The 20,925-nt window shown below is 46.6% G+C and overlaps 1 protein-coding gene and 1 pseudogene across 1 annotated transcript in view; both read right to left on the bottom strand.

The window, feature by feature from the left end:
• Positions 1-599: 599 nt before the first annotated feature.
• The window catches only part of PIWIL4 (piwi like RNA-mediated gene silencing 4), a 64,134-nt gene continuing 43,808 nt past the window's right edge, over positions 600-20,925 (bottom strand). The window contains exons 14-20 of the mRNA XM_075548722.1: positions 18,433-18,633; positions 17,279-17,382; positions 11,880-11,950; positions 10,340-10,493; positions 2,488-2,613; positions 1,643-1,790; positions 600-716 (exon numbers count right to left, since the gene is read on the bottom strand). Coding sequence (XP_075404837.1) covers positions 600-716; positions 1,643-1,790; positions 2,488-2,613; positions 10,340-10,493; positions 11,880-11,950; positions 17,279-17,382; positions 18,433-18,633 — 921 coding nt within the window. The remainder of the gene's footprint in view (positions 717-1,642; positions 1,791-2,487; positions 2,614-10,339; positions 10,494-11,879; positions 11,951-17,278; positions 17,383-18,432; positions 18,634-20,925) is intronic.
• LOC142446997 (26S proteasome non-ATPase regulatory subunit 13 pseudogene) lies at positions 4,887-6,025 on the bottom strand (annotated as a pseudogene).

Genomic DNA, 20,925 nt, shown 5'->3' with positions numbered 1-20,925 from the left:
CGCTTTCCCAGACAGCAGGCAGCACGCTCGTCCTCGCTGAAGGTGGTTGCTATGAGATGTGAACTCAAGGCCCATCCAGAGAGCAGTGGCAGGTTCCTTTTTAAAGCTATTGGATAGGGGGCAGGGGGATGTGCTCCAGTGAGCGTGCGTCCTCAAATGCAAGGTTATTAAACACTGAGGATGCGGTACAACATCGCTCGCTAAGAATCCAAAGAACAAGAAACACACGGGCGGCGCTCGCCCTGATCTTTATTTTCCAACAATGAAACGACACGACAGAATGCTCTACAACATGGACATTTTCAGAACTTGGGGCAGGGCCTGGGGCCTCTTATCTGCCATCAAAACGTCAGGTAAACAAGCCCACTCCACATACCACACTGAGAACGTACCCCACGTACCCAAGTCTTCAAAACAACGTAATATCTTTGTTTTGGATCCGCTCTGTGTGGAGCTGTGTGGGGGTGGGGGGGTTTTCAGAAAGTAAAACAAAACTCAAACCCTGCCCAGGCACAGCCTCGAGCTTCTGGCAGATTTGTACAAACCACCCCAACTAGTCCTTGGAAGTCTTCATCCTGGGATACCAGTGGTTCTTCCCCTCACAGGTAGAAGAGGGAATGGGCCAGTTCCAGACTTGGTTCTTTATGAATGCTTTGTGCCACCAGAAAGGTCAACTTGTGGGCATACTGGCAAGGGGCTGGGATGCTGATTAAGCCCTGGGGAGGAAGCGGTATTGAGAAAAATTACAAGGATGATTGGGCCTTCAGACAAGTGAACTCATATTTTTTGTTTCTCAATTCAGAATGAAGTACAACAGGGAATGAATAGACAGTAATTAAACCCAACAAAAGAGGTAACCCCCTCCACCACTGAAACTCTAAACTCGCTCCCCAGCAAGAATCTTGTTGCCTCCCAGGGGCAGTTCTCCCCTTTCCTGTGGGATCATTATGCGTTGACATCCACTCGATGGCGTGAGTTTGGGGGTTTTTGTTTGGATAAGACGGGGTGGTGTAGGGGGCCAGTCTGGCTCCATCATGCTGGAAGTCACCACACTTGGGGCCTTGGACTTTGACACGAGGTCCTGATCTGGTTTAGCAGACACAAAACCAACCCATGCTGGTTAGTGTTTTGTGACCTCATACAGCATCCAACTTGGCTTCCACTTCCCCGTCTGCAGCATGGAATACTACTCACTGCACCGAGTTCCCGCCAGACTTGCATAAGATCATGCATGTAAAAGTCCTGTGCTGCTGCTGTTCCTTGCTGTCAAGTAGATTCCAGCTATTGACAACCCCCTGTGCAGAGTGGAGCTGCTCCCCGGGGCTGCCAAGGCACTGACTTTCAGAAGCAGATCACCATCCTGGGGGAGGTGAAGATGCTCTAACTTTTGACCAGAGCCAGGCACTCAACCTTCTGTACTATACTCCAAGTCCACTGGAAATGATGACATATGAACAGATCTACATAGATGACCATAGCTATTGCTATTTCGTATCCATCATGGATGGAACCCTTGCAGCTCACGGGGTCATTCATTCGCTCTCGATTCTCCCTGGTGAATAGCCAGGCTGGGGCTGGGCCCAGGATGCAGAGGAGAGTGGGGTGAGAAGTGGGGTGACAGCATGAAACGGCTTGCACTTACTGGCCAATTATAGTACAGGTGGCACAGCTTGAATGTAAGTCTCTGCATATGGTCTGGCTTCAGGCCGTTGTCATCATAAATGACATTATAGTAGGTGGGATTGACAGTTCCCTGATGGGCCACCTGGCTGATCAAGTAGAAGTCATACCTGGTGGGGTGGGGGAGGAGGAGAGCAGGGGATGGAGGAAAGAAGGCACACAGAATAAGTTCAAGGCTCACCTGAGCACATCACTGTGAACTCATTCTCTTTTCTTTCAAAGCATTTCATTGGGGGCTCTCACAGCTCTTATCACAATCCATCCATGCATCCATTGTGTCAAGTACATTTGGACATATGTTGCCCTCATCATTTTCAAAACATTTTCTTTCTACTTAAGCCCTTGGTATCAGGTCATCTCCCCCTCCCCCTCCCTCCCTCATAAACCTTTGATAATTTTTTTTTCATGTCTCACACTAACCTATGTCTCCCTTCACCCACTTTTCTGCTGTCCTTCCCCCTGGGACGGGGTTATAGGTAGATCCTTGTGATTGGTTCCCCCTTTCTACTCCCACCCCACCTTTCCCTTCCTCTCCTGGTATCACTTCTCTCATTATTGGTCCTGAGGGGTTTATCTGTCCTGGATTCCCTGTGTTTCCAGTTCCTATCTGTACCAGTGTACATCCTCTGCTCTAGCCGGATTTGTAAGGTAGAACTGAGATCATGATAGTGGTGGTGGGGGTGGGGAGGAAGCATTAAAGAACTAGAGGAAAGATGTATGTTTCATCGGTGCTGCACTGCACCCTGACTGGTTCGCCTCTTCCTTGTGACCCTTCTAAACTTGAACTCATTTTCTAATAGTACTTGCCAAGCAGGACGGGTTGCTTCTGAATCCACGACGGTGCCTAGTGGCGGGTTCTGCAACGTGTGGTTCCTCTCTGTAAAGAACCGTGGTATGCACTTCTTCCTCACCACGACCACCGAGAGTCTGGAGCTTGGGGAAGAAGAAGCCAAGCCGCACATAGGATTAGAAGCCACACCACATCCTGCCACTTTCTAGTTATCAGTGCTTTTAGTAAGCACTTTAATGAAATAGAAAATTTTTTAAATCCTGTAAAATAAAAATGAAAATTTACTCATAATTCTTCTTCTCCAAGACATACATGGAATTTTTTAATTTAGGGATTTTCCTCATTTGTTAGGAAAGATTTGACACCATCGTGGGCCTGTTTGTTTCATTTGAATGGGGGAGATGAGAGGCAGTTAATGGACTTCCATGAGTACTTCTGAAGAGATTTTCCACAGTTAACCACGGAGAAGTTTTGTTTCGTTTGCCATTAGGATAGCCACTCCATTTCCACTTTCATTTTTCCTTTCAACTTTACTTCTGGGAGTGGCAGAAGAATCACTACTTTCCCTGACTTCTCAAATCCTCCCTCTTGAATCACGCAAAACTTGCCTGGCTGGCTGAATGAATGGACCAAATGTACACTTTGGCTAAGTGATGAGTCACCCGGTATGACAAGTTAGCATTTGGAAAAGTCATGGCCAAAGTCAATGCCAAGAGGGCTTCAAGAAGCTGGTAAACATATAGAAATGAAAGATAAGCCAATGTAACGGAACAGAAACCCAGAAATAGGTACATCCACTTACAGGCAACTGATCTTCAACAAAGGGCAAAGAAACACTAAATTGGAAAGAGCAAGTCTCTTCAACAAAAGGTGCTGGCGAAACTGGGTCTCCAGGAGAAGAATGAAACAGGACCCATACCTTGCCCGCCTCACATACAAAACCACTTGAAGATGGGTCAAAGACCTCCATGCAAATCCTAGCAGCATAAAGATCAATGGAAAAAATGGGGAGAAACTTAAGGGCCCTTTTGCAGGGCAGAGACATACTATCCCATGCAAGCAAGGAAATGCACGCAGGGGACAAAGTCGACGAAAAATAAGCCTCCTGTGTGCATTAAAAGGATCCACATGTGACCTCCTCCCTGGGAGATGGACGGCAGAGAAGGGGGGGAGGGAGACTCCGGATAGGGCAAGATATGACAAAATAACAATCTATAAATTATCAAGGGCTCATGAGGGAGGGGGGTGCGGGGAGGAAGGGGGTAAAAAAAAAAAGAGGACCTGATGTAAAGGGCTTAAGTGGAGAGCAAATGCTTTGAAATTGATTAGGGCAAAGAATGTGCAGATGTGCTTTATGCAATTGATGTATGTATATGTATGGATGGTGATAAGAGTTGTATGAGCCCCTAATAAAATGTAAAAAAAAAAAGTAAAAAGTGAGCCCACAGACTGGACAAAAGTTTTAGCAACAACACAATGGATACGAGAATGCTCTCAGAAATCTATAAAATACTGCAACACCTCACTAAGACAAAAACTATAATCCAATTAAAAATGGGCATAAGCTATGAACAGATAGCTCACCAAAGGTGACATTCAAATGGCTAACAAGCACATGAATAAAAAGACTTCTGCTCACCAGTCACCCTGAAGATTTAAATCAAAACAATGATAAGATGCCAGTTTACCTACAATGACAACTTAAATAAAACAAACAAACAAAGCCCCCAGAAAACAAGAAAGGGCGGGAAGACTACAGAGAGGTTGGAACCCTGCTACCTACCATGCAGGTGGTTGGGCCTGCAGACATGCACAAGCACTGCGGAAAGTGACAGGACGTGACCTAAAACGCCTGGAGGAAGCTCTGGTGACACAGTGGTCACGTGTTGGGCTGGATCCTCATGGTCGGCAGTTCAAAACCACCAGCAGCTTTGGGGTTGAAAGACTGGGCTTTCTACTCATAATCAGTTATTGCCTCCCAAACCCACAGGGGTGTGTGTGTGCGCCATGAATCAGCATCGACTCTATGGCATAGGTATAAACTTTAGTTATACAAATGGATTTTGATCTCTCTCTTAAAATCATGAGCCCTAACCTAAGAACCATTACTTCTTTTTAAAAAAATAATTTTATTGGGGACTCTTACAGCTCTTATCACAATCCATACATATATCCATTATGCCAAGCACATTTGTACATTTGTTGCCATCATCATTTTCAAAACATTTTATTTCTACCTGAGCCCTTGGTATCAGCTCATTTCCCCCTTCCCCCACCCTCCCTCCCTCATGAACCCTTGATAATTTTTTTTTTAAACAAGGCAGAGGCGTTTACTGAGGGGCCCTGGAAGGTGCTCCCACACTGGGTTCAGGGGCCCCGCCCCGAGGCATGAGGGACGGTCACAGCCACAGGGCCCCTAGGTGAGGATGTCATAGGCCTGCTGTCCCACCAGCGTCTCCATGCTCCGCACATCTGTGCACCACACCTCCAGGCAGCCTTTCATGCCCTTGATCTGCTGCAGGTCCAACACCCGGGGCTGCACCCAGGTCTTGTGGATGCGCCGATCCACCACATCGGTGCTGCCCCTCACCAGCCCCACCAACAGCGCCTTAATCACCCACAGCTCCACCTCGTTCACGAGGATCTGGGCACTCTGGATGATCTCTTCAAAAGTGAGCTGTCGGTGATTGGCGGGCCGTGTGAAAGTCATCTCCATGAGGCAGAGCAGCTGGAGCTTTCTCAGCAGCTGAGCTTCTTTGGCTGCCAAGTTGGGCTGTTGGTCCCAGGTGGTTTTCCGGGCCTGGAACTTCTCCACGTGACCGCTGTTGAAGGCGTACTGGGTGTCCATGAGCCACTGCCGCTCTGTGCCCCCCAGCGACTCCAGCACAAGGTGCACGAGCAGCTCTCAAAGTTGAAGGCGCCTTCACTGAGCAGCCCCACCCCCACCCCCCGCAAGGCCCAGTGGGAAGGCCCGCTCCTGCTGCTCCAAGACTGGCAGGTCCTCAATGTCAATGCAGCTCAGAAAGCACAGGGCGTCCTTGTAGAAGGCCGTGTGGTTCCCGATGGTCTGGTTGTACTTGCTGGACGGGTGGCAGAAGCGGCTGTGCACGGATGTCAGGCCAGGCAGGTTGTTGAGCATCTCTTCTACATCCTCAAGGGTCTCCTTTGTTACCTGCAGGTCCCGGTGTTTAACTTCAGTGCTCCAGTGGCCGTCGTACACCGGATCACTGCCTCGTCGCTGCTTTCACCTTCTCACGGGTCTTTTCCAGAGAGATGAGTCACGTTAGGGTCTGTCATCTGCCAGACAACATGGAGGAGGAGCTCCCGGAGGGACAGAGGGTCCACTCTGTGTTCAAACTCACTGATGAAGTTTTCGGAAAGCTCAATGAGGCCATCTCCTTGGGCAAAGCAGGGGTCCTGAACAAAGTCAAGCACTTGAAGTGTCAGCTGATGCCACAACTTCTTTGTATAGAGCTCCTCCAAACGGTGCCACATGGCGGCCTGGCCAGGTCTGCAGCTCTGGCTCTGCTGTAGGAAGCCCGGTACGTCCTTCATGGTGGCAGCAAGAAGCGAGGTCAGTGACACCGAATCCTTGATAATTTATTTAAAATTTTTTTCATGTGTTTCACCAACAGCTGTCTCCCTTCACCCACTTTTCTGTTATCTGCCCCCCCGGGAGGGGGTTATATGTAGATCATTGTGATAGGCTCCTCCCTTCTCCCCCCACTTTACCCATACCCTCCTGATATGGTTGCTCTCACCACTGGTCCTGAGGGGTTATCTGTCCTGAATTCCCTGTGTTTCCAGCTCTTATCTGTACCAGGGTACATGCTCTGGGCTAGCCGGATTGTAAGGTAGAACTGGGGTCATGTTAGTGATGAAAGGAAGCATTCAAGAACTAGAGGAAAGTTGTATGTTTCGTTGGTGCTATACTGCACCCTGACTGGCTCGTTTATTCCTTGCGATCCTTCTGTAAGGGGAGATCTAATTGTCTACAGATGGGGGCTGGGTCTCCACTCCACACTCCCCCTCATTAACATTGGTAAGATTTTTTTTGTTCTGGGTCTTTGATGCCTGATACCTGATCCCATCGACACCTCATGATCACACAGGCTGCTGTGCTTCTTCCATGTGGGTTTTGTTGCTTCTCAGCTAGGTGGCCCGTTTGTTTATCTTGAAGCCTTTAAAACCACAGATGCTATATCTTTTGATAGCCAGGTACCATCAGCTTTCTTCACCTCATTTGCTATGTACTCATTTTGTCTTCAGTGATCTTGTCAGGAAAGGTGAGCATCACAGAATGCCAGGTTATTAGAACAAAATGTTCTTGCATTGAGGGAGTACTTGAGCAGAGGCCCCATGTCCATCTGCTGCCATAATACTCAACAAATAAATACAGATATATTTCCCTATTATTATATATGTTTACATATGTATATACTTGTATTTAGACCTGTATAAATGCCCTTTGCCTCCTAGTTCTTTCCTCTATTTCCTTTTACTTTCCTCCAGTCCCTCTATCATGTTCAGCCTTCATTCGGGTTTCAGTAATTCCTCTCAGCTACACTGTCCTTAATCAAACCCCACCAGGCATCCTATGCCCTCCTTGCCATTGACTTTAGATCACTTCTTCCCTTGTCCCTGGGTTTGGTGACACACCCCTACCTTTCCCCTGCCTCTTCCTTTCCCTCCACCCCCGCTCCACCCCAAAACTGTTGGTCCCATTGCTTCTCCAAATTGTTTATTCAACCTATGTTACCTAGATAGACATGCAGAGATAATACTAAGCAGAAAAACTAGACAGAGCAAAACAACAACAAAAAATGCCAAAAAGAAAAAAAAGAAAAGAAAAGCCTATGAATAGTTTCAGATCTGTTTGTTGACCTTTAGGAGTGTTTTTCTTTCAAGTCTGATGGGGGCCATGCCCTGGCCCCAAAGTCTATTTTTGGTATTCCCCGGGGACTTCATTGCTTTGCTTCCCTTGCTGCTCTGTTGCACATCTCGTTTTTCTCCCCAGACTTCTTACAATGTGGCCCTCCTCAATGTCTGCCCCCATGGAGAGGTCCCTGGAGATATGGGTGCTATTGCCAAGTGTGATAAAAAGTCAGATGGTGCCTAGCTACCAGAAGAATAACAAACATCCAGGGTCTTAAAGGCTAGTCTTAAAACATGCAGCCATTGAAGTAAGGTGTCAGCTAAGTAAGTCCAAAAAGGGAGCACTCCAGCCCATGTGATCCAAGGATTGTAATAATAAAATCCAAGATCGGAGGAGGGAATTAGATGAGAGTTTATATTCTGAGCACCCAGTCTGCAGAAGGCTACGGATGGTAGTGAAAGCCCAGAGTCCACTTGCAGAGCCCTTATACATTAAGTCTCCAGTGAACTGCGTCAGACCATTGGCTAGGAATGTGAATAGTTTGCGCTCAGAAAGTGCATTGCAAGTGGATTACGATAGATACAGTTGGGTCAAAATGTAACAGATTAGCATTCTTTTCCCCCATTAACCTGTTTTTAATTTGTTATACTTTCTATTAACATCTGCTTTCTTTTGGATTTGCTTTTCCCTGTGCTTAATTTTGTCGTCATTATTGGTTTTCTGGGGTTTATTGGTGTGTGTGTAATGGTTTTCTTTATGTGAGATCTAGGATAGGTACTCCATAGCAACGGGAATGAGATTAATAGTTCCTTACGGGTCACTGCAGGGGAGGTTAGGATGAAACGGGGAGCTAAAAATAATGGGTACAAGAATGAAGAAAATGTTCTAAAATTCATTGTGGTAGTGACTGCAAACTCTTTTGAATATATTTAAACCATTTAATTGTATGGTACATGCATTCTATACCAATGGAACTGTTCAAAGAGATAATGGAATTTTTCCATGAACTAATTTGAATACCCTTTTTATCTGCCACCATATAAGGAACTTTGAGAATGCAATGATCACTGAAAATTTACTTGAAACATTTTTGAATTAAAAATTATCACTAATGTTTCTAATATTGGGGGGAAAAAACCTCTTAACTTTGATATTATAGTCCTAAAAACAGAACAAAGTAAACCTAAGAGAACTGGTGGTACAAACAGCTGCTAATTGAAAGGCTGGTGATTCAAACCACCCAGGGGCTCTGAGGGAAAAAGACAAGGCAATGCCTTCCATAACGATCACAGCCCAGAAAAACCTCACGGGACAAACCTATTATGTCACCTGGGTCCCTCGGAGCTGAAACGACCCACTGACACTACTCACAGAGTGCAAGAGGAGTGACTCGTCCTCACGCCTCCTGCTGAAAGCGCAGTCACCTGAGATCAATGGACAGTGTGTGTTTACCACTATTAGACTCTTGTGGAAGCCCTGATGGTGTAGTGCTTACACGTGGGGCTGCTAACTGCGAGGTCAACTGTTTGAAACCACCAGCTGCTCTGTGGGAGAAAGAATGGGGCTTCTACTCCCCTACAGAGTCACAGCCTCAGAAACGCACAGGGGCAGGTCTACCCTGTCCTAGAGGGTTGCTCTGAGTCAGCATCAACGTGACGGCCGTGAGCTTGGTTTTCGGCTTATTGGACACTCACTCCTCTCGACGAGCCACGACGGAGGCTCAGCCTTGGCGCCCCCGTGGCTCCTCCCTGGGATGCTTTGCTGGATGGCGGCACCATCCTACAGGCAGAACTGTGTGCCTGCTTGGAACAAAATGCTTCTAAATACGTTACGGTCCAGACTTTAGATGATAATTCTCTGCCATTTTCCATTTCTAATACTGCTCCCCGCCGTCACTTCAGAGTATGTCGCTGTTAGGACACGTGACAAGGGAGCAGCGCAGTGCCAGGTGTGTGACATCGTCGGATCCCCACCTGTCTCCGCCTTCACACACCAGCTTTTCAGCACTTACACTGACCCACCCACACACGAGGGTCCCCAGCTGGGGCAAAGCACTTCCCCTGCTCGGCTGGTAGGTAAATTGAAAGGTTAGAGGCTCCATTGTACCCAGCATGGCCTTGAGAGAAAGTCCTGGAAAACTGTCTCCAAATCATTCCATCCCTGCAAGCCCTAGGGGACACCGCTCTGCTCCCACCCAGGAAGTCGCCTTGAGCTGACTTCATGGCAGCCGGGTGGTCACTGCACACCTGCGACTGCGATGCAGGGGCTTTGTCCCGTGTGCTCGCTGGACGGCTTGTTTTTTCCCCCGTGATCTAATATTCTGTATGAATAATACAGTCCTGGGAGCCTCGGGCTGAGTCTGTTTCAGCTATCCATCAGGACCACCGCCTCTTTCGAGGGAACCCACCCTGGCCTCGCAGATTGGGCACCATCGGTGAGGCACCAGGCTGGCTATTTCACGCTGTTCAGACTGCAAGGATCCCTGCTGGTACACTGGCTCCACACTTGAAGCGCCAGGTGCCCCTAGGAACAAAGAGGTGGCCTTTTCCATGACTGATGGCAGCCGAGGAAACCCTGCGGCAGTCGACTCTATCCTACAGGGTCACTAGGAGTGGAAGCCAACTTGACAGCACACAACATCCCAACCACATGGGCTCCTTGATGCATCACCTAGAGGTCAGAGGTGCCTCAGAAGAAAGACATGGAAGTCTACTGCCAGAAAATTAGCCACCGACAAGCCTCTGGAAGTCAGCACAGAGGGGCCCACGAGGGACTGGAAGGGACTCCCGGCAACCGGTTTGGTTTGCGGGTTGTACCTTGACTCTCTCCAATCCAGAGGAAATCTAACTAGGTGTGCTCCCGTGAGACAGAAAAAGCACAACTTATTTGCCCGTACTTTTTAGAGAGGGAGAGATATTTGCGTACTTGCATTGATCAGGTACAGCTGAATGTGCTATCCTGGAAAAGGTTTTGGAAAGAGGAAGATGTAATACCTGGCATTGGTGCTAGATTCGGTCACACTGCTCAGCAGCTGGGGGACTTCATAGTCAATCAGTGTTTGTAGCTGTCCATCCCCGACCCCGTCGCGGTACACAATGATCCGTGCCGGCACCTCATGGTTGTGCTTGTACCACTTGTTGAGCGCACCTGCAGAATTTGGTGTCGGTAAAAGGAGGATGACTCATTTGATGCCGACGCAAAATGAATCCCCATCTATTTCAGCATATAAACGAGTTGGTGAGTAAGGACCATGGTAAAGCAGATGGGTATCTAATCTGGGCTTATCTTCGATCGTATGAAATCGAGTAACTTTAGGGAGCATTTGTTCATCTCCACTAGTTGGGGAAGCAAGGTTTCCATAGCGTGATGTATTCTTAAATTTAGCACGTCCTTAGTAAAATTTTATATTGAAACAATGCATTAAAATTTAATTCAGGCAGTAGACATAAAAATGTCTCAAACCAAATTAGTACTAATTTAGTTGCTTCAAGTCTCTACATCGGCTCAGCAGATAGAGCCTGGATAATGTTCTGTCATCTTCCCTAATGAGCACAGATATGAAAACAGCCCGGCTGTTCCTCTGAAAACATCTCTTCCTACTGACTCACCCACCAAGATGCCAACCCTCACCGATGATGCCAATGCTGAAAACATTTCCACCCACTCAAGCTCAAATTGCTGAAGAAGCAGGTACCAGACAGCCACTCCTACCCAACAGAAATGTTTAATAACAACTGCTCAAAAAGCAAAAAGAGCCAACAAATCTCAGAACCACATTTTGAAATAAAAGAACGAGAGTAGTGTGCAATAACTCTTTTAGAGTGTCGTATTGCACAATCGTTTTAAAAGCACTATCAGTCCAAGACATTCATTTTAGTTAGATAGCGCTAACCATTTAGTTAGCAAGCCAAACCAAAGTCCCTGCCATAGGCGATGCTGACTCAGGACAAGGCAGAGCCGCCCCTGTGACTCTGCAAGCCTGTACCTTTTTATGGGAGGAGAAAGCCCCATCTCTCTCCTGTGGGGCAGCTGGTGATTTGGCACCGTTGATCTTGTGGTTAGCAGCCCAACACGTAGCCGTTATGCCAACAGGGCTCCTTAGAAGATTATCATATACATACCAGAAAAAACAAAACAAACTGCCATTGAGTCCATTCTGACTCATAGCAACCCTATAGGACAGAGTAGAACTGTCCTTGGTGGGGGTTACGGAGTGGGGATCCCAGACCCTCTCTTTAAGGGAGTAGAAAGCCTTGTCTTTCTCCCAAAGAGGAGCTGGTGGTTTTGAACTGCTGGCCTTGCAGTTAGCAGCCCAACTCATAACCACCACACTCCTCACATCAGACACAGACAAATGTAAATTCTACACAGCCCGACTACTGGTCTGAGTGGGCACGAAGCTTTGAGACTCTCCAACTGGCTGGCGGCTGACACTGTCAGGCTTGGGGAGCCTGTTCCCACCAGTCGGGTCTGCTGAAAACGGGTGGAACTTCGGAGGCCTGGGAGCCTGTGGACTGGCTATATTTTCAGTACCGGTCATGAAAACTTTTAAGCAGTCTGCAACATCAGTCGTGGTTCTCTGAAGGATACAGCGGGAATACCATCTAAAGTAAGCAGAAGGCAAAAGTAAACTTCCACACCAGGTACGTGGGCTCTCATTAAATGAAGAAATAGACGTTGTGTACATAATGAACATTCATGATTTTGTACATGCTATATGAACAAAATTGTAATTTAAAGACCCCCCCATCCTCCTAAAAAAGGAAAATGTATTAAAAAGCACAGCTAAAGCATACGGTTGGCCTTAGATATCTGCAGTCAAATGCTGGCTGGTCTAGTCATCAGCTACAGGACTTGGCAAGGATCTCTTGGAGACACCCTCACTGCTGACCCAAAAAAGGTCTAGTCCGAACCCATCGCACCAATAGCTGTGAGAGGAGAAAGGCGTGGCACTCCACTGCTGTGGGGGTGACAGTGTTGGAACCTCAGATGGCAGTGCCACTCTGTCCTGGAGGGTCGGAATCAATTCCACAGCGATGAGTTTCCATCTTATGTGACGTTGCTATGTGAAGTTAAGCCTCAGATTCCTCATCAAATAACAGGGAGATTGACAAGATAGAAATAACATGTGTAAATAGAAAGCCTTAGCGCTTCCTTCGAAGCAGCTAGTGGACTCAGAGTGCCGGTGGTAAGCAGCTCCGTGGGTAACCCGCTGTGCCACCAGGGCACCTGTAGCATGGAGAAAGGACTCATGAAGACCACTAGAGTGATATCAAAAAAGATACTAGTGTAGCCATTGATCTTCCAGTCTCAAAATATTAAAGCACCAATCTCCATCTCCATTCCTGAGCCTATTAGCTGGAAATGTAGCATAATTCATGTATTTTTGAGTTCAGAAACAAGCTGTCTTTCTAAAAGTCATCACATAATGAAAAGTGTTTAAGGGGAGAATGGCTACATAACCTTTCCGGCATCAATGTCGCTGGAATGTACATGTGGAAATTACTGAGTTGATTGGATGTCTATTGTGCTGTGTATATTCTCAACAACAAAATAAAGCAAAGACACTTAAAGCATTTGGAAAACGCAGCCCGTGATTTAGTGGTCAGCAATATCATGTTGCTGTCAGGTGCCACCAAGTCGGCTTCCACGCCGAGTGACCCGATGGACATGGCATGGTCTGCTCCATCCTCACAGTTGTCCTGTGCCAGAGCCCATTGATGTAGCCACTGTGTCACTCCATCTCGTCAACGGCCTTCCTCTTCTTCACTCCCCCTCCACTTTATCAATCATGATGCCCTTTTCCGGAGATTGAGCTCTTCTGACAACATGTCCAAAGTATGTGAGACAGTCTTGCCATCCTTGCCTCTAAGGAGCACTATGTCTGGCCTTACTTCTTCCAAGACAGATAAGCTTGTCCTTTTAGCAGTCCATGGTATTTTCAATATTTTTCTCCAGCATCGCAATTCAAATGCACCGATTCTTCCTTGGTCTTCCTTATTCAATGTCCAGTTTTCACATGCATAAATGCAATGGAGAGTAGCATGGCTTGGGTTAAGAGCACTTTAGTCTTCAAAGTATCATCCTTGCTTTTCAATACTCTAAAGCAGTGGTTCTCAACCTTCCTAATGCTGCGACCCTTTAATACAGTTCCTCATGTTGTGGTGACCCCCCCCCCAACCATAAAATTATTTTCTTTGTTACTTCATAACTGTAATTTTGCTACTGTTATGAATCAGGTGACCTCTGTGCAAGGGTCGTTGGACCCCCAAAGGGGTCGCAACCCCCAGGTTGAGAACCACTGCAGTCTAAAGCGAATTTGTGCATCAGATTTACCTAGTAAAATAAATTCATCTTTTGAAGGAAAAAAAAGATACATCTTTTGATCTCTTGACTGCTGCTTCCATGAGCACTGATTGTGGATCCAAGCCAGACAAAATCCTTGACAACTTCAATCTTTTCTCCATTTATCATGATGTTGGTCCAGTTGTGAGGTCTTCCTTACAATGAGTGGTCATCCATACTGGAGGCTGTGATCCTTGATCTTCGTCAGCAAGTGCTTCAAGTCCTCCTCACTTCCAGCAAACAAGACTGTGTCATCTGCATACCACGGGTTCCTGATAAGCCATCCTTCACTCCTGATGCCCTACTCTTCTTCATATAATTTTATTCTCTGGTGATTTGCTCTTTAGCATACATGCAGAACATGTATGGTGACAGGCTACGCCCCTGAAGCCGACCTTTCTTGATTGTAATCCACGCAGGATTTCCTTGTTCTATCCACACAACTGCCTCTTGCTCCGTGTACATGTTCCAAATGAGCACAGCGCAGTGTCCCGCAGTTCCCATTCTTCTCAAGGCCACTCACAGCTGATTGTGTTCCACACAGTTGAATGCTTTTGTACAGTCAGTGAGACACATGTAAACATCTTCCTGGTAGTCTCTGTTTTGAGCCAGGATCTGTCCGATATAGCCCTTGTTCAAGCAGTGATATCCCTCTTTCCACGTCCTCTGCTGCATCTGGCCTGAGCTTCTGGCCGCTCCCTGTCAATGCACTACTGCAACCGTTGTTGGCAAAATTTTATTTGTGTGTGATATCAATGATACCATTTTATAGTTTTTGAGAATTCTCTTAGGTCACCTTTTGGGGAAGGGGCACCAATTCAGATCTCTTCCTGCCAGGTAGCTCTCTTCCCACGTGCCTGGCATCGACGAGTGAGTGCTTCTGGTGCTGCTTCAGCTTATTAACCCTTTCAATGGGCATTCTGTCGATTCCTGGAGTCTGGTTTTTGGCTAATGCACTCGGTACAGTTTGACCTTCGTCCTTTAGTACCATTGGCTCTTATTCAAATGCTACCACCTAAAATGGGGGGATGTCGACAGGCTCTTTCTGCTCACTGACTCTGTGTTCTCTCCCTCTTCTTTTGATGCGTCCTGCATCATTCAATACTGTGCCTACAGAATCTTTCAAAATTGTAATTCGAGGCTTGAATTTTTCCTTGTGTTCTTTCCGTTTCAGATATGCCGAGCATGCTCTTCCCTTTTGGTTTTCTATTTCTAGATCCGGTGCATTTTGGTATAGTATTCGGCTTTGCCTTCTCGAGCTGCCCTTTGAAATGTCCTATTCACCCCCTTCACGCCATCATTTCTACTCCGATTGACAGCAAGTTTCAGAGTCTCTTCTGACATCCACTCTGATGTTTTCTTTCTTTCCTGTCTTTTTAACGACCTTTTGCTTTCCTTATGAATGATGGTATTGATATTCTCCCACAGCTCATCAGGTCTTCTGTCCTTAGTGTTCAATGCATTAAATCTGTTCTCTAAATTCAGGTGGGATAGATTCAAGGCCGTATTTTGACTCCTGAGGACTTGTTTCCATTTTCTTCAGCTTTATCTTGAACTTACATAGAAGTAGCTGATGGCCTGTTCCACAGTCGGTCCCTGGTCTGGTTTTAACTGCTGACATTGAGCTTCTCCCTTGTGTCTTTCCACAGACACGGAAATCCATTTGTATCATCCATTTGTTTAAGTGTCTTTTCTGTTGTTGGTAAAAAAAAAAAAGAGAGAGAGAGAGAGCATTTGAACAAGTCGTTGGTTTTGCAAAATTCGCTCCAGCTTCATTTCTATCACCAAGTCCATATTTGCCAACTACTGTTCCTTCCTGTTTGTTCCAACTTTAGCATTCCAGTCTCCAGTAACTGTTAATGGATCTTGATTGCATTTTTTTTATCAATTTCTGACTGAAGTCATTGGTTGGCACAATTCTTCAATTTCTTCATCACTAGCTTGTGTGGTTGGTGCATAAAGTTGAATAGTAATTGTACTGATTGGATTCTAAGCATTATTACAACCCTCTAAATATTTACAACAATAGCGGCAGGGTTAGGAACGCTCACAAATTGCGAGTCCTTCGCTCGTTTGATTGCGGGACTGGCGTACACCTAAGAGAGAGCTCAGGTGAGTTGGGTAATCTAGGCTTGTCATGTGAGGGAAGCTAACAGGCTGAAAGAAAGTGCCCGCAGGCTGGTCTTTCATTCCAGATTGCTCAGCGGCTGAGGAACCCTTCCTCCGAAGCTAGAGGCAGAGATGCAGATCTAACTCTCGACCTACCGGCCTGCCTAATAAGCCTGCCCGGGCTGCTGCAGCATTAGAAACACGCTGATGTGATCAGCGGCATGCTGAAACCCATCAGCCAGTGGATGCTTGCCTCTACAGGCTTTCAGAGTCAAGTCGGTGCTTCCACTACACTCGTGCTTCCGGCAGAAACTGGACTGGCAGAGTCTGGATACCACGGGAGTGGGTCTCTACCTGACAGTCGGTGACTCATCACTGGAGCCATTCTTTCTATGGTTGGCTTTCATTTTAGGGATAGATATAAAGTTTCAGTCCCACAATCCCAGGTAGATACTTGATTGGCCACAGCAGTTTATGGAAACAGCTTAAGTGTGGGAAGAAAACATTTTGCAAACAACTTCTACAACCTCAAACCACCGTAAATGCAATGTCATCAAGCTAATTGCAGCTCACAGCGACCTCTAGGACAGAACACCGGCTGTGGGTTTCCCAGACCATGGTGTGTACGGTCGAAAGGTGGTGAGAGAGAGGAAGGCCCTCAATGAGATGGACCGACACCGTGGCTGCAGCAATGGGCTCAGGCACAGGAACCATTGTGAGGATGGCGCAGAACCACGTAGTACTTTGTTTTGTTGTGCATCGGTCGCTATGGGTCAGAACTGAATTGATGTATTACAGGACCTGACAGTCTCCTCTTTCTCCCTTGCTGGGTTTGAACTGCTGACCTTATGCTGAGCAGATCCCTGACAGCACCATCGGGGACCCTACGCAGAGGCACAGTAAGGAAAATACCTGCCCCGTTACAGGATAAATTAAGTGGCATATAACAATACACATCCAGGCAATTTAATTGCAAAACTCAACTGCTTGAAACAATGGATACAAAGTATGCCCTGCAGTGCAGCCCCTCCGAAAACAAACAAATAGGTAGATAGATAGATAGATAGATAGATAGATAGATAAATGTGTAAGAATTTCCACACACCCATTATATTGCATTGAGGAAGACCCTGATGCAATGGACGGACACAGTGGCTACAGCAGTGGGCTCAAGCATATACGAGCAATGGTGAGGGTGGTGGGAGGCAGTGGTTCGTTCTTTTGTGCATTGGGGTCACTGTGACGAGCTGACTCAACGCCACCAAACAACAGTATCAAAAACACGATAGGTATAGGATCAATAGCTTGTTCTAATGACTGTGTAAGAAAAGTTTTCAATGAGGTTACATATATCCCAGTATTATAAAAATGCTTTTATAGTCATTTATGACCTGAAGTGTGGTATTTGAAATGACTAGTAAAGGCACAATTAACAGTCTCAATAATTGAAGAACGAGTCAGGACGATTTTCATCCTACCTGGTAATTCTGGGGTTAACGCTGGCCACGAATCCAACCACCGCTGTCCCTTTGTTCTGAGCATCCTTACAGACATCAATGCCGACCACCATCAGGGATTTTAACTGTAACATTTAATGGTTCATAATTTAATGGGATAAGGTAGCATTTCTTCAAACAATGATTTCATGTTCAGTTTTCCAAAAACTGTCCCTAGATAATAAATTATTTAAGTGAAGCTAGGTATCAGGGAACCTTGATCATGTAGTGGGTTACATGTTGCACTAAACCACAAGATTGATAGTTCAAATCCACCAGCTGCTCCCCAAGAGAAAGAAAGGAAGCGTTTCAGTCTGGGAAACCCACAGGGGCAGTTCTACCCTGTCCTGCAGGGCCACTCTGAGTTGGAATCAGCCAAGGGGCAGTGAGGTTGGGATTTTGGATGTATCATAGGAGATCGCAGTCTAGATCAGGCAAATTATTTCATCCAAAACCAGAAACACTTAAAGACTGAGGGAAGCATTAATTACTTAAGAGACTTACTGGGCCCAAATAATCATCATCCTTTGTGGGGCTGGACGAGGGACACAGGGCTAAAGAGAAGTTGGGACAATGGCTAGCCCATGTATCCTTGCCTTTGGACTGAAGGAATCTGACAAGGACTTCCACTGATGGCTGAGGAATTCTTGCCAGGCCCATGGGGTGCACACTCACTCCCCGGGGTCACCTCATTTCCCACTCCTTTCAAGCCACCGTGGCTACACTCCAGGAGGTAGATGAGGATTTACTCAGCTCCCCCCTCAGTTTGGCCGTTCAGACCATAAGCTATGCCAGCACCCCAGTCTCTGGGAGGCCCCACCCAGGTTGCAGGGCTGCACTGACAACGAGCACTAGCAGGCTGACAGTGGGCACAGGTGGAGGCCACGGGCTCAGACTTTAAAGCAGTGGCTGGAAGGGCCCAGATCACGTCCTTCCGAGTGTCTACCCAACAAGGCTGTCCTTCCCCTTCTTCTGGATCCCCTGTCCCCACAGTGGTTTGCACAATCCAGCAGACACACCACAAAGGAGCAAAACAAATAATGCTGGGGTCACATGAAAATCTCCTACTTTGACATTTCTTTTTCCTATTTTAAAGGATTGATTGATGAAGCAGGAAAGGGTGGGAGAAGCCTCACAGGTATCTCCACGGCCCACAGCTCGCCTCCCAGTTTGCAGGTGACTTGCATGGCAATCTTGGTGGCCAGACTCAGCATTATCCCCTGCTTATTCAGCGTCCGTGTGAGCACACACTGGCTCGGCACCGGGCACTCCGAGGTCAAGTACTTCTTAATGACATCATAGTAGCTCGTCTGATTAGACGACAGAATGCACATCACCTAAAAAACAACAACACACACACACACACCACAGCCAGAGAGGAAATCCATTTACTTATCATGATGATGACGAATACATGCGTTCTCCAAACAGGTTTTGCTTCTAAGTTCCCAAGAACAGTAGGGAAGGAAAACATGTTTTGTGTCCCCCAAGTTCTCATGTGGGGTCTTTCTTCTTTTCCCCCCTGTGGTTTTGGAGCCTGCGGTGGGTGGCAGACAAAGCAGTGACCCAGCCAAGAGAGGATGGTTATCCACTAGGGGTGGGAGCAACCAAGCAAAGATAAGGAGGCCACGGGGGCCGGAGTCTCTGTCTGCCTCAGAAGGGAGGCGCACATCTGAAAAGGGGGGAACATGCGATTTGGGAATGAAAATCCGAGCACATTTTCAGTATCTACAAATACCTACCTCACACTCTCTTCTCACTGCCATCAAGTCGATGCCCACTCACAGGGGACATGTGGGGATGGGGAGGGCTGCCCAGGTGGGTTTCTGAGGCTGTGACTCCTTATGGGAGTAGAAAGCCTCATCTATCTCTCAGCTTGGGGTTTCGAATCGCTGACTTTGCAATTAGCCGCCCAATGCCTAGCCCACTAAGCACCCTGTAGTCGTAGTTGTGCCCAGGCAAAGGAGTCAAAAAGTTAATAGAAGGGAACAACAAGTAATCCAAAGTCGGTGGAGAGGAGGGTGTAAGAGGCCTGGTAGGGCTTGATCAAGGGCAATGTAACCGAGAGGAGTTACTGAAACCATAATGAAGGTTGAACATGATAGTGGGACAAGAGGAAATAGAAGAAAGAACTAGAAGGTAAAGGACATTTATATAGATCTAAATACAGGCATGTAGATTATAAATACACTTATACATGATGATGGGGAAATAGATCTATGTGCACATATTTATAAGTTTAGTATTATGGTCATAGATGGACATTGGGCCACCACTCAAGTACTCTCTCAATGCAAGAACACTTTGTTCTAATAGCCTGGCATTCCGTGATGCTCATCTTCCCTGACATGATCACTGAAGACAAAGCAGGTGCATAAGCAAATGTGATGAAGAAAGCTGATGGTGCCTGGCTATCAAAAGATATAGTGTCTGTGGTCTTAAAGACTTAAAGGTAAACAAGCAGCATTCTAGCTCAGAAGCAACAAAGCCCACAGGGAAGCATACTAGCCTGTGTGATCACGAGATGTTGAAAGGATCGGGTATTAGGCATCACAGAACAAAAAAATCATATCATTGAGAATGAGGGGCAGTGTGGAGTGTAGACCCAAAGCCCATTTGTAGGCAACTGGACATCCCCTTATAGAAGGGTCACGGGGAGGAGACAAGCCAGTCAGGGTGCCAGGTAGCAACAATGAAACATACAATTTTCCTCTAGTTTCTGAATGCTTCCTCCCCCCTCCACTATCATGATCCCAATTCTACCTTACAAAACTGGCTAGACCAGAGGATGTACACTGGTACACACAGGAACTGGAAACACAGGGAATCCAGGACAGATGATCCCTTCAGGACCAGTGGTAAGAATAGCGATACCAGGATGGTGGAGGGAAGGTGGGGTAGAAAGGGGGAACCGATTACAAGGATCTACATATAACCTCCTCCCTGGGGGGTGTACAACAGAAAAGTGGATGAAGAGAGATGTCGGACAGTGCAAGATATGACAAAATAATAATTTATAAATTATCAAGGGTTCATGAGGGAGGGAGGTGCAGGGAGGGAGGGGAAAAATGAGCTGATACCAAGGGTTCGAGTAGAAATTAAATGTTTTGAGAATGATGAGGGCAAAAAATGTACAAATGTGCTTGACACAATGGATTTATGTAAGGATTGTGATAAGAGTTGTACGAGCCCCCTATAAAATGATTTTTTAAGCTAATGGAAATGTGGAATTGAATGATAATGGATTTTTTTCAATGAACTTCTTAAAGCTCCCGTGTGTGTGTGTGTGTGTGTGTAAATAGACCCCCACATAGCAGTAGTTCCTCGTTCTGCCCACTTAGAACACCTGGGGGCAGCAATCTTCCAGTAGCAAATAAATACACCCAGGGCGCAGATCTTGTTTCACATACCATTTCCTGTAAAAAGGAATCAGATCATGGGAAGATAACAGATTCCAGAGCTACGCAGCAAAACCACAAGACAAACTTACAAAAGTTTATTGTGCTAGAGACGGGGCACTCGGATAACAGAAAAGTGGGTGAAGGGAGACATCAGACAGGGAAAGATAAGACAAAATAATAATAATTTATAAATTATCAAGGGCTCATGAGGGAGGGGAGAGCGGGGAG

Source organism: Tenrec ecaudatus, chromosome 4 (genome assembly GCF_050624435.1).
Source record: "Tenrec ecaudatus isolate mTenEca1 chromosome 4, mTenEca1.hap1, whole genome shotgun sequence".
Lineage (NCBI taxonomy): Eukaryota > Metazoa > Chordata > Mammalia > Afrosoricida > Tenrecidae > Tenrec > Tenrec ecaudatus.
The sequence above is the reverse complement of the archived record's forward strand: the minus strand, read 5'-3'. Positions and strand labels throughout refer to the sequence as shown.